The sequence below is a fragment of the Strongylocentrotus purpuratus genome, unplaced genomic scaffold (assembly GCF_000002235.5).
Source record: "Strongylocentrotus purpuratus isolate Spur 01 unplaced genomic scaffold, Spur_5.0 spur5_scaffold_6, whole genome shotgun sequence".
Taxonomy (NCBI): Eukaryota; Metazoa; Echinodermata; class Echinoidea; order Camarodonta; family Strongylocentrotidae; genus Strongylocentrotus; species Strongylocentrotus purpuratus.
Window position 1 is genome coordinate 12,241,968 of NW_022145612.1, and position 14,190 is coordinate 12,256,157.

Sequence of the window (14,190 nt, forward strand, 5' to 3'; positions counted from 1 at the left end):
CTCAAGGTAGAATTACCTGAAAAACTATCAACATGGACATAGTTAGTCATGACCTTAAATGGTCAACAATTTGAACTTTTAAAAGTTATTTTCTCACTTCTAAATTGATATCAGCATATTAGATATGGAAAAGGGTGAGTCTTTTCTTAGGTGATAAATCCTTTTTTATCGAAAGAATGAATTAAAGTATTAATTATATTGATCATCCCTGAGAAATTCATCACTTGTATGTGCTCAAATTAATCTGTCACAGGAGCATCAGATGCATTCAAGGTGTCCAGTGTTCCTTTGGACATAGATGACAGTCTGGAAGGATTCCGCCATGCTTTGGAGAAGTCTAACTACACTGCCAGAGCCCTGCAGCACAGCAGACGTCTCATGGTCCTCTACCTGGCTACTCAACAGAATGGTAAAGATATCGATTGAATGTTGAGAGCCAGAAGGATGTTAACTCTGTGTGATAGTATTTTATGAGTTGATTGATGCCCTTCTGCCTCTCAGCAGACAATATGAAAACTTTATTAAATGATTAATATTAATTCTGGCTTTCAAAATAGTTTTACTTTGTATATAAAGCATGCAATTAACAAATAACAATCCTGGAATTCTGACTGTTTTAAGAGATGTTGAGTATCAAGAGATATCACAATCATAAGCTAATGTCTTCATTTCAAACAGAAAAGATTTATTCAAGATATTATAGGCATGCAATCTTTGTATTCTTAGTTAACTTGGTTCCTTCTCAAAAGTACCCAATCCCATGTAATATTTTGGACCATTTAACATCAACTTTCTCATCTCAAAGGACATAATAAGACTTAATATATTGTTCATTTTTTGTGTGTTGATTTGTAGCTCAGCCAAGCATGAGCCCAACAGCAGAGCAAAGCAGAGTGGGCTTCTCGGAGACTGATGACAAGCCTCAGATACCAGTGCCCCCTGACCTCATGAGGTCAGAGTTCAAGTCAATGTCAGAGGTCGAGACTGCTGCCCTCCCTACCTCCCAACTTGCTGTGGTTGTGTCCTCCTATGACAAGACAATAGGTAAATAGAATTGATTTTTAAGGTTCTTATAAGCAAAGATGATGTAACATATTTTCTTATACATGTATTATTGGTACATTAATGAATAAGAAGAATGCACAGGCGAACTGATTAGCTGAGCGGAGTTGCCTTTTATCCTCTCAGGGCGTTACAAACCCATCCTTGTGTCTGCCCCTGGGACCCGTTTCACAAAGCCTTTTTTAAATGACAAATGACAAAAATCAGTGACAAATCTGCTGATAATCAATCAGAAGTAAGTATTTCACTAGCTTATAACAAAAACTGTCCAAGTCATATTTGTCGATGATGACTAGTTTTGTGATATGGGGCCCAGGTCTATTGCCTATCTGGCAGTTGTTAATTTCTTGATGTACGGCTGCCAATTACTTTGTCTAAAATTTATTTGAAAAGTGGTATAGAAAATAGCTAATTGAACAAACAAGATGTCTATCTCTATGTTATCATGATTCCTTGACAGAGTGTACTATTTTGTCAAATGTATGTTGATCTGGAAACAAGACTTGTTAATAGTGTGATGACTTTGATCAGTTTGATTACTGTAATGGTTGTGCTCATTTCTTAGTACATTTCTATATTCCTGTACAGAAATGTTGATGGCCCGTAAGCAGTCAGGCTTAGCAGCTCAAGCCATGCATGAACTGGGTAACATCCACTACCATGCTTCCAATATCAAGTGAGTAATGACTGATTATTTGGTATTCTTTCTTCCTTTTTTTAAATGCAGACAACAATTTTAGAGCTACTGTCCAGTGTATATTTCTAGGTTAATTTTTAACTAGTGATTGACATGTAGTGCCTAGAAATTGCAAGTAGATTTTTTAAAACTTCATATTGAAAAGTGTAAAATATCATGAAGAGAATACCCTGTACAAGCAACTGATTATAGATGGATAGTATAAACAAATATCCATTGATCATACAGTATTGATTTAGCAAGCCATATTTGTGGTGTGTGTCACAGTTGCATTGCACACACAGCCAGTGGGAATGGGAAAAGATATTAGATATTTCTATCGAATCCCTACTGTTTTAGTTCTCCATTTCTCAGGTGCAGTGAATTGGATTTGGAAAAATTCATTAATTGATTATCAATTCAAAGATTTTTTTCAGAGCTCATGTACAATTTTTTTTAAAGCACCATCATCATCAATATTGTTCATGTTTTTTGTGTACAGGGCTGCATACAAATGGTGGAGTGAAGCCTTAGATCTGATCTTAGGAACCAACGACACCTTGACCACATGGAGAAGACTACTGAGTGACCAACAAGCAGAGAATGTTAGCAGTCAACTGCTTGACCGATGCGGCATGTGGGGATGTCTTCTAGGGGCTATGCTGGCCGCTAAGATTGCTCAGTAAGTAGCTTATTGGTCAAAAACTCTACATTTGTTGGCTACAGCTTTTTAGTCGATATTTATTAAAAGCTTTCGTGAGAAATCTTAAAACTGTAAAATGCTTTGCATCTGGGCATTGGCACTGTATTGAAGATGTTTGTTGGATTATGGGTGGCACTAGGTTTAAGGTTTTTGTAAGATCCATTGCAATTATGTGCCCTTTTATTAATTCAGAATATTAAATCAAAGAAAATATTGATATTTATATCTGATAAAAATTGATAGGAGGACTATTTCAACACATATATATTTAAAGATGTCACAAAAACTTTCTTAACAGAATAAGTTCATGTCACCATCAAATTTATCCATTGGCATTTGTTTCTTGTAGGTATGTTTTAACCTCTGACCTTGGCATGAAACTGGAAGCCTGTTTCTTGTCGGCGTTCCTCTTCAAGGCTCTGTTCCGTACGACCCTGCCCCACCCCACCGCAGACAGGGACTACGCCCTGTATGAGATTGGTGAAGGGTGTGAGGTGCAGTACCTGGTCCCAGGGGTGGATCTCCTCTCGGACCGGTTCCGATGTGAGGGCAGGAGCTTGATAGCAACATTGCGATGGGTCGCGGAAGAATTGTCAAGAGCCAAACATAATCTCATGGTATGTAAAATCAGATGTACTCCTACTGTCTTTGTACTAGTATGAGAGTTTCTATCATGCCATTATGACTGTTTGAGTAACTCTCTAGAATGTGACAAAAAGCAAATGATGACAGTATTCATCATTTCTTGGATGTTAAATTTCAGTGGTGTGTACTATCTAGATTATTGTGCATTGTGTCATATCTCATGAATTGAACCTCTATGATGCACATGCATCCTAATGATAACCAAAACCTCAGTTTTTACATAACTGGTTGATAGTGCAAGTTTATATTATCATAATCAGATCAAGGCAAGAGTTAGACTGTTCATACGTCTGTAAATCCTAAATTTGTTCCCCTTTTTTTTCTTTCTCTCAATAGGTACTTCCACTACTGACCCTCTACCAGTACATTGTGACCTTCTTATGTCGTGACCTTCAGAGAGCTGTGGATGGCAGAATCCTGAAGGTGATTTTCAGTAATAAACTCATTAAACATTTCAAATTGAACATGTCTAGTTCACATGCTTTATGTGACATAAAAATAGGAACAATACACTCTAGCTTTCAATCCACATCAGACAGTGCAGCATATAACATGAACGCTACTAGGGTATATTTTGTTTGCAAGTAATAAAATATGTGGTTTTAAGTAGTCAAGAGAGCATTTCAGGGATTTTGGAGACAGCTATGTTTACGATTTTAAGAAAAAAAAGAAGATATGATTTATTGATTTTGGCAAAAGATGACAAGCAAACAAACCCAACAGTGTCTAGTCTGGACATTAATTCAATCCATCTCCATCAGTTGACGATCATCAAGTCTAAATCCTTTAGGCTTGTTACCCCAGAGAAATCAGTAATACTTTTTTGACCCATTGTATCTTTAGTCGAGGATCCTGACAGATCTAGGTCTGTACAAAGAAGCCTACATCGTCCTGGGACGGTTACTGCATGGAGAGAGACTCCCACAGACGGCTGACAAGAACTTCAGACAAGTGGAATCTAAGATGGTATGTCATTAGTTGTCTAAAAATACTATAGCTTTATGCTGCTATTACAATATTTGACCCTTTGAATGTACCATACTGCTTTTTATATTAAATCAGTTATTACAAACTGTTGGGATCATGTAAATACTATCGGTGGATAAAAACACAAGAGAACAATAATTATTTTCATCATGATCGATTTTTCTATTAGTTTATGTTTTTGTATAAGGTGTATGGTACATGTATATTGCAACACATTGGAAACCTGACTGAATTTATTTGCACAAATTAAAAGTCAGATCTTTAAGATTGAAAATAACTGTGACAGTTATTTTGTTCAAACAATAGTATATTTCTGATTATGAACTGAACACTCGTATATACATAAGTGTTTATTACATGTACATTTCTGTAAGCTATGTCCTTTTGATATCATACAGACAGTGATTATGATATGCTATTTCTATGTTTGTTGAAAACAGCTGATACAGAAGTTTGACACTGGAAAACCACTGACAGAGCCAGCAAATCTGAAGGTAAGTCTGACACTAGTGGCTATATTGCTAATTGATCAATGGCACAACATAAACCTGTATAAACCTTACAAAGCTTCATGGGAGTTCTTCATTCATATGCAGATCATACAGCTGAGTTATAGGGTTACACCCAAATGTATCTGTTATATCTGGTCTGTTCTTATTGTAATAAAGAGTATATATATATCTTCCATTTTTGCTTAAAAATTTTAATTATTCATGTATTAGTAATATCATATTATTTTCCTTTATGAAAAGAATTTTGAGCTTTGATATAACAAAATTCAAATTCAACTTCAAATTAGGTTGATTATCATGTAGGTGATAAAGGTGAAGTAACATTCTTAAAACAAAATGTTCTTTTATCTTTACATCGTATAGATGCTTGAGTACTTGATGGAGAAGCGTGTGTCTCCATCTCTGGCGATTCTCTATGGCCCACACATGACTTGCCACCTGTCCCTGGCTCAGACTCACCTCATGGTGGCGCTAGCATCGACTATACACGTCATTCCAGAGAAGGAAACAGTCAGGTATTTGATGAAAATTATTTATACAGTGAATTCCATTTCCTGTTGATGTGACAAGGAAGAAAATGATCTTGGTATTGATTAATCATACATGTTGTAAGTGTGACATATTCTTCTGTTACAATATACACATTTTCTTTGATTGAAATTACAATCACAATGTTTTCATTTCTCTTATGTTGGATGTGTGCAAGCCTTTTGAACTCTTAATAAAGTTATATTGTAACAACTTACACATTTCCTGCTCTTTGAATGTAATAACAGGTGCTCAGTATGATTTTGTTGTCTTTGAAAATTGCTATTTGATATAACATCATACTATAGGAGTAAGATATCAAATAAACCTGCAAGTAAATAGTAGTTGTACAAATGATAAGCAGTAGTTTAGTCAGTGAAGGCCTTTGGCTCCATTTAATGATTTATCAAGTTCAATGATGAAAAATCATGCTTCTTTTACTGATCAAATCCTGTTTGGAAGAAATGTGTTAAAACTCAAAAAATTATATGATCTTTCTTTTGTCTTAAAAGCCAAAGTCCTCCACAGCGTGCATCTCCTGTCACAGTGAGCTCAGTCAATAGACCTAGCAAGACCTCCAAGAAAGACTCTAAGAATGGCCAGAAATTGATCAAGGATGATGGTAATAACCTCTTTAATACTATCTATGTATGATGTAGAAGTGTATGTATGCATTATTTGTTAAATATAATCATGAAACACTGTACTATTCATCATTTGGCTTATGTAATTAAATATGTGTTAAAGAAGATAATGAAGCCATATTACTGCTTTATATGTGGTTTATACCAAGGATCATATTTTTTTCTTCTTTCAAATAACAATGTGAATCAGTATGGAAAAGAATTTGTATTAACATATGTTTTTCTTCAGTTAATATTGCTCATGGATTCAATCTGCTGCAAAATTCTTAAAAATGATTGCCAAATCGTGCAATGGGGTCTCCTCTCTGCTACATGGGAACAAATTATGATGTGCCTGTAATAATGCACATGTACCTGTATTTCAGTGAGATAATTTAAAGAATATGTATATGCACTGGATAAATTCAAATTGTTTACTTTGTGGTTTGTAGATGATAACTCCCTACACAGTGTTCCTCTGAGTGAGGTGACAGTGAAGAAGTTTTCTAGTGGATCCAATCTGCTCACTCTTGAGAAGATCAAAGTAAGTATATCATCACGAGTATCAATTTGGTTATCTTTAAATGAAACAAGGACCTTCAAATGTGCATAAATTACTTATTTAACAATGTTTAAAGCCCCACTGCACTACTTATAGCTACTTGCGCCCTCTATACAGCCAACAATGCCTAAGTTGTACCTGTTGATCCCCCATGATGCCCTTTCTCTTATGTTAATTGAGAGCTGATTTGATGAGATAACCACCTGCCAGTGACCTAGTAGGGAGGTTTTATCCCTCCATGCCAAAGTGCAGAGGGGTTTTAAGTTATTTAATGGACTTTTCACACATATCTCATCATTCATGGAATATTGTTTTCCAATTTCATCAAGCAATATATTTCATGAATCTGGCTGGTGCTGATTTATTAATGAATTTTACAAGCTCCAAGAGGCAGGGTCTTCTATATTCCATAACAGGAAGTTTTGTTATATGTTAACAATATATTGAATGTTTTGTTTACCAATCCTGTATCTTGTTTTCTAGGGTACTCTTCTGAGCACTGCTGATCAGGTGTTGAAACTGATGGTGGAGGTACTTCAAGAACACTGTAAGTAATTCTGTAACCTCATTCTGTGCTTCCCTAGCTGTCATCTTATACACCAGTAAGACCATACATATGAGGTACAAAGAAAGTTGGTCAAGTACATATAACAATGTTCATTAGCATACATTGACCCATACCTTTGTCTATTTATAAGGACATTAAAATTAAAAAGGGAAGCTTTGAATTTCACTTATTGAAAGCAATTTGTGTTGGTAAGGACGTTGCTTGGTGTGCACGTAATGACTACATCACTGACTTAAATCTACTTTTATCTCACATCCTATGTAGCTCCGAAGAATCTCTCAGCGTCTGAGCTAGAGTTGGTAGTCCTCACCAAACTTGAGCAAGCAGCCATCTTGAGAGAGTATCATCTATCCCAGTCTGGAGCTGCAGTGGTTATCTCTGCTCTTCATGACATCCAAGCCAGTGATCTCTTCAGGGAAACAAGGAAGTCCATCTCTCGTCGCAGGTCAGTGATTGCTCTCTACTTTGATTTCACCTAATGGCTCCATCGCCAAGATAACTTGGGGCGGAGTCTTTGGAAATTTGTGCTGTACTAAAATCAAATCAAATCAAATCAAATCTAAAGATTGGGCCAAGAGAGAGTTGTTTCATCAGTGTAGTAGTTAAAATGATGCAGAGTTGTGTCAGTTAGAGACAGAAAGTCCTCTTTATGCTATTCTTTCATTATTATATCTGATTGAAACAATTAAGGTTGAGATATACTTGCATGTACTTGAGTGTACTTGCATAAGCAGTATTTCTGTTCTATGTATTCATATGTAAAAAAAGAAAAGGAAAACAACACTTAAGTCAAAAAGCTGCTTCTTGATGCTCTATGAGTAAATGTCTTGATAAGTTGTGAGAAACTGCCATAGCTCAACACGATCTCATCTCTGAAGGATTTACCTTGAAGCGTCCCAGAAAGCATACGTCAGTCTCTTTCATGTATTGTACATTGTTTGATCAAAGTACAAATAGAAATGATAGGGTGGAGAGGTTTTTAATTGTTTTCATTCCACACTGCAGACCCTCATCAATGAAAGGCAGCCGCACAAAGCTCTCATCCAACATGTTCAATACCAACATAGAGAGCAGTGAGGAAGTCATTGATCAGCCTCAGTATCAGTATCAGAACTTCCAGAGTCGCTCCAGACTGGATGCTCGTCTCTGGCTTGACTGTCGTCTCTCTCTGGTCAAGTGTCTTATGATGCAGATCAGAGGCATGGGTGTCTTACCAGGTGAGATAGATCTTTCTATATTCATTCATCACTCATTCCTGCAATATTTTGTTTGTTTGTGTTTTGGTGCACTGTTGTATAGTTCAAATCTATACATTTACTAGGATTTGAATGATGGCTATTATCTAAGAAGAGATAAATGGTGAGGCAAAGAAGTTGTACCGATAAACTAAACCCTCATCTGTATGGAAAGTGCTGTGGGTTTTAACTGTGCATAGAGCATCATTTTTTTTGCATATTGTAAGACAACCATCATTAAATGCCCTTTCTCCATCCTAGGGACAGAAAATTTTCCCTTGTTTTCTATCCTGGGTCAGGGAATGGTGGAAGGCATATTTGAACTCAACACAGTTCTGTTGCATCTTGTGTATTTGTTCATGGACCCAATTGATAGCTTCTAAATCTATGTTAAAGGTGAAGACCAGTTTTGGAAACACCACCATTTCAAAAAATGAAATGGAAGCTCTTATTTCCAATCATGTGAAAGAATATGTTTCATCTAATACGTGATGATACAAATTTTGCCTGGAAACTGCCTACTAATTGATATATTTGGTAAATTATTATATCTATCTGGACTGGATAGATATAGGGTAGTCCCATATACATCTCTCTGTGTACAGTGCTTGTAACTTTACCAAGACTGGGCCAAATTTCTTATCATTTTGATGATTCCAGAACATTGCAGTACACACCAATGCTTATATGCTAGATGATCAACCTTTTTTGATCAATTCCACAACATTTCTTTCACAATGCAATTGCATGACCAGAACTGGTCTTTACCTTTAAATGTCATTGACTACGTTTCTGACTGTTTAGGTGCTGGTGGTGCTGGTGAAGTTGGTGAGTGTCGTCAGTACTGCATGCAGGGTCTGACCGAAGCAGAAGCCTGTGGGGATGTGGAGATGCAAGCTGAGTTCCTCATGCAGGGTGCCTTGCTGGATATGCATGATGGTAGAGCATTGGATGATGTGCAACACACCCTCAAGGTATCAATAAAAATATCTTATTGAAGCTTCTGTCTTATTTAACATGGTTTTGCTCCCCCTTGTCTGTTCCAAGATTTTATCAAGTGATTTCAAGTGATGTAGTTCATGTAACTTCCTTATCCTTATACTTTCTTCACCTCTTAGCTTATACTGTAGAATAGTCATCTGCTCAATGAGGTGTCCTAACCTCCTTGAAAATCCTATATTTTGTCTTCTAAAAGCCAAGCTAGAAGGGAATTAAATCAATGATTTTGTTATGATCAGAAGGGTGAGCTAATGTCTGTCTGGCTCTCAGCAGACAATTTTTTTTGCTAGTTATTTCAGTCAACATACAGTCGATGTGATCATAGGTAAAGCTTGTTTATATAATTGGCTAAGAGCTGGAAGGGTACTAACTCTTAATAATGATATGAGTGAATGCCCCTTCTGGCTTTTATAAGATGATTTTATTCAAATTACAGCAGGTACGGTATGTTTTTATGAATGTGTTTTGTAATCAAGTACCATAAAATTGTAAGTTTAATCCTCAATTTCCTTCCTCTACAATATCTTGATCCACAGGAAGTAATCATCCTGCTGAGTAGTCAGCAGACCCTGTCCCCTCCTGCCAGTCTGTTGGTCATCTTAGCTAAGGTCCAGCTGGCTGACCTAGAGGCCTTGACCACTACGGCCTACCAGCAGAAGCATGGCTGCCCCATCACAAAGCATCTGCTCAAGGCTTACCAAGAGACACAGGATATGTTGCTGCAGCAGGTAAGCACATATTTGAAAAAAATGTGATAGCAGAAGTAAGGTGGAACACCCCTGATCAGCACAAATGGTGGTATTCATAGGGTTCCACATGTCCTCCCCGTAAGCTACTGTCCACGTGTACTAAAAACAAATGCCTTTCTCTTAATGAAGAAACTAGAGCAATGGCGTAAAGCCCCTCTGTACTACTTGTAGCTACTAGCTCCCTCTATATAGAAAACAATGCCTACCGGTAATCAGTGACCATTGGTCCTCCACAATCCTCTTTTTCTTATGTTAATTGAGAGCTGAGTTCATGAGATAATCGCCTGTCAGTGACCACCCTGGGTGGTCTAATCCCTCATAGCCAAACTAGTACAGACGAGCTTTAAGAAACTATAGAGCAATGGCTTAGTGGATAAACTGTACCTCTCATTTGCTGTCTTCTATGAAACAGATCAAGTTGCTTGGTGACTCCACATCCCGGCACACCATCCACCCTGAACTGTCTGCCCCTACCAGCCCACTTCAGAACTTATACCTTCCACACCTGCTGTACTTGGCCAAGATCAAGCTACGATTAGGACACGCCTTGGCTAGACAAGTTACCACAGCTCAGGAGGTCAAGTCAAAGAAGTGAGTCATGATACTTTTTTATTGACTTTTTTGTGCTGATTTCTTAAAGTATTTAGGTACAGGTATCTTGCTTGTTTGTTAATCAGTATGCTTGTTGCTCGAGACAAAGCCGGCTCCATATGAACTATTTATGTATGAGGTGGGGGGGGGGGGGGGGTACTTGAAGGGTATTGTCAAAATATAAAATGTCTTTATGCCACAGTTCATGCATCGGTGGAGACTTCTCTGAACCATTTGGTCTCAGATAACACCCTGTAAAAATCTTCATGGCTCTTAGTCTTACCTGCAGAAATGTTATGATCTTTATTCCATTCCATAGACACATGGGAAAAAAGAAATTAACTCCTCTTCATAGTTGTCAAAGCATCCTTCAAGTTCAGTGTGTATTTATCAATAAACTGATTCCAATTCATACAATCATGTATGTGCAAAGGCTACCTCAATTTTAGGCCAGTCTGTTTTTTGTTGTAGGACACGTCTCTGTACATGTATATGTCCACAGGTGTATGATTTCACAGATATTCTGCAAAGGGGATTGAATCAAGTTCTTAAAAAGAGGTTTGATTCATACAGAAAACTATATTACATTTTATTTGTTAATGACAGGAATGCAGAGAAGGTTGATCCTCTGAAGGCCTGGGCCATCAGTGCGGGTGTCCTGGGTACTGCCTTAGAGCTCTGCAGAGTATGTGTGATCAAGGATGCTGCAGTCCTGGCTGAAGTCTACCTACAGCTAGGCAAGGTTCAGAGTCAGCTACACCAGAGAGGTGGTCCACGGGCCTGTGAGGCTAGGGTGGTTGGGAACACACTTATGGAGGCTATCGTGACCAGCATGGGGGCCAATCAAGACCTAGGGTAAGTTCACAAGAACAATCAGCCATCTAACCTCAGGTTTTTATAACCTAATAGAAGCAAATATCAAATGAATATCCTTTATCACTCAACAATTAGACTGCAAAAATAGTTATGCAAAATGTAAAGATGTTTTCTTATCAGACAATGTACTTTTAGATATGTTCACTCCTAGCTCTATCGCTGTAACCCATGTGTATTGCTGTGATGATATGTACATTTCGTATTGATGCAGATTTACATAGCTGAATATCAGCCACAGATGATTTGAAGTTCAGGATTAGTGATAATGTTTTGAAATCAGACATTGTTATATGATTGGACCAATCATTTAGCATAATATTTAGTGCTATCATTTTAAATAGTTTAAGATTTTGTAATGAACCAACTAAACTTGCTTTCCATAAATATCAGAAAGCCTTGGATGAGCTTGAACTCAGATAAGAGATTGTAGAAGCAGAGATCAGTACATCACCAATTTCAATGATTGTGCATTTATCTCTTTCATGCTTCCTCAATCACTCCTTCCTTGTATAGGTTGATCCGACAAGCATACCTTGAGATGGCAGTGGTATATTTCAGCAGTAGTCAACAGCCAGAGCCACCAATGCCCCCACCAGACACTGCTACAGAGAAGAATGTTATCCCCTCTAAACCTTCCAGCACCAAGAAGAAAGTCAGAGTAAGAACACCAATTTGATCTCATTACATACAAAAAGGTTATAATATGGACATCTTGTTTTGAGGAAAAAAAAGGCCTTGATAAGAAGTGTGAAATCTGTTTACTATCAAATGGGGAACTTCAAAGTAGCTGACGATGGTCATATCTGCAGCAAGAAACTTTCGCGAATTGCATAAATTGGAATTGCACTCATTATGTGGATTGAAACTGGACCAATTGCAAAATTTGCTATGGTTTATTGTTGGAGTATTCAAACTGTTCTGGAGATTGGAACAATGAATATTTAATCATTAGTAAATGGGTGAAAGTAAGGACATCCATTGAAATTTAGGGTATTGGAATAAGGTTTACGTTTACATTAATATAATGATTGTTACCAATAATCTTCTGCTTTGCAATTCATGAGTCACGGAGGAAATGACTGAGATTCAAAAAGCAAAAACAACAACACTGAATGTGTATACTTATGACTCCTCTCATCTTTTTCAGACTCCATCAGCAAAGAAGTCCGCCCACATCACCTCAGCCTCCAACAAGGCTTCAACGAAGAAAGACGAGGAAAGACAGAACTTCATCAAGGATAGACAGAACGAGAGACAAGCTGCCTGGACTGCCCTGCGTTGTGCCACAGCTATCGCTCTTGCTCAGCGGACCCAGACGCTGCTGATTGGTGACCCCAGTGTGACCTCTCTCACCCTGACAGAGAAGGTCAAAGATCAACTATCGGCTCCTATTCAACAGGATCTGTTCGGTGATATGAATGGTATGCTGTAAACTTTTCTATAGATTTTTCCTATTGATCAACTCTTTATTATACTTACTTATTCTATATATTTTTCTTAGAATAATGATGTAGATTTTTTCACACTATGTCCTTAATTAGTTTTATCTGACTGTATTTGACTAAGTTCTATATCATATTTCACATTGAAGGCTCTCTGCATGAAGAGTACTTTGGATAAATGACTGTACAATTACATTTAGCTTGATATCATATAAATAGTGTAGTTCTTGAAGAGGTCCATCTGATCGGTAGTACATGTATTCCATAGATTGAATTTTCATAGTTTAACAATAAAAAAAGGTTGTGAGACTTTTGCGTACACATTGCTGCAGGCATCATCAGACTGACGTTTTATCGCCGCTTGGACTGTCATACTACCCCCATCTAGCGGCGATAAAACGTCAGTCTAATGATGCCTGCAGCAACGAGTAGGCGAAAATCTCCCAGGTAAAAAAAACTTTTTTGATTGTGAAAACTATGAAAATCCAATCTATTGAAATAGTATAGTTGTTCGACTATGACTAAAATGATTAATGAAATGATATCAAATGCTTCTAATAGTTCCTTTAGCTTAGATATTGATCCTACTGCTATTGGTAAAGGGACATCTGAACTCCTTGATCTTTCCTATTCGTGTAAAAAAACAAATAAAAGGAGAACATATCATTTATATATTTTTTTCAATTGTTAATTTCCATGCACCTTTTATTTTTCAACCAGGTGACACAGTAGTGCTGACTCCCCCTCCCACAGCTCTGACCAGCAACCAGCCACTGGAGCCGGTGGAGGAGACTCTAAGCAGGGACAGACGCAGCGTCACTGTCCTCACTAACACCGGGGGCATGGGCAAGGAGGTGCGGGTCTCCCTGACATGGATCCATCTCCTGGCGTATACCTCCATCCTGCAGAGGATGTGTAACCTGGATACCCTGGCACTAGGAGACAATGGCACTTCATCACCAGTGAGTGATTTACTGTTGTACACTATTTCTAAATGGTGCTTGTTATATAACCCTTGTTCATGTTTTACCACATTTAATATCATCATCTAGATTTCCGTTGGTTATCACATCAAGTCAAAGAGATCTGATATACCTGACTGATTTTCACACTTGGTAGTAAAAAGAAATCTCAATTCGTAATTGTTTATATATTTATTATATTTTGTTTGAGAGAATTGATTAAAAACTCCATGTACAATGCTTCATTTCATGATGTACAGAGCAAATATATTTTATCTACAAGTTTGAAGTATTTCATTTCCAATGGGAATGATGGTTAAAATGCCCTCACATCTCCCTACCAACAGTTCTTGATGAGAACCTGAAGACTATAGGCCAGTGCATGAACAACATAGTTGACTTAGAGTGCTTAGGGCTTCTACAAAGGAGATGTGGAAGGAACTAACAAAGAGCATTGTCAAGATGGCAAA

General features: G+C 37.5%; 1 protein-coding gene across 1 annotated transcript in view; it reads left to right on the forward strand.

Annotated features, from left to right (window-relative positions):
* LOC115918165 (cilia- and flagella-associated protein 54-like) overlaps positions 1-14,190 on the forward strand; it is a 50,687-nt gene that overhangs the window by 30,541 nt on the left and 5,956 nt on the right. Inside the window, exons 39-59 of the mRNA XM_031000163.1 lie at positions 254-409; positions 856-1,044; positions 1,651-1,738; positions 2,241-2,420; positions 2,791-3,058; positions 3,423-3,509; positions 3,930-4,052; positions 4,514-4,567; positions 4,949-5,100; positions 5,626-5,735; positions 6,189-6,280; positions 6,782-6,845; positions 7,131-7,311; positions 7,872-8,083; positions 8,906-9,075; positions 9,637-9,828; positions 10,262-10,440; positions 11,047-11,295; positions 11,830-11,974; positions 12,464-12,737; positions 13,479-13,720. Coding sequence (XP_030856023.1) covers positions 254-409; positions 856-1,044; positions 1,651-1,738; positions 2,241-2,420; positions 2,791-3,058; positions 3,423-3,509; positions 3,930-4,052; positions 4,514-4,567; positions 4,949-5,100; positions 5,626-5,735; positions 6,189-6,280; positions 6,782-6,845; positions 7,131-7,311; positions 7,872-8,083; positions 8,906-9,075; positions 9,637-9,828; positions 10,262-10,440; positions 11,047-11,295; positions 11,830-11,974; positions 12,464-12,737; positions 13,479-13,720 — 3,407 coding nt within the window. The remainder of the gene's footprint in view (positions 1-253; positions 410-855; positions 1,045-1,650; positions 1,739-2,240; positions 2,421-2,790; positions 3,059-3,422; positions 3,510-3,929; positions 4,053-4,513; positions 4,568-4,948; positions 5,101-5,625; positions 5,736-6,188; positions 6,281-6,781; positions 6,846-7,130; positions 7,312-7,871; positions 8,084-8,905; positions 9,076-9,636; positions 9,829-10,261; positions 10,441-11,046; positions 11,296-11,829; positions 11,975-12,463; positions 12,738-13,478; positions 13,721-14,190) is intronic.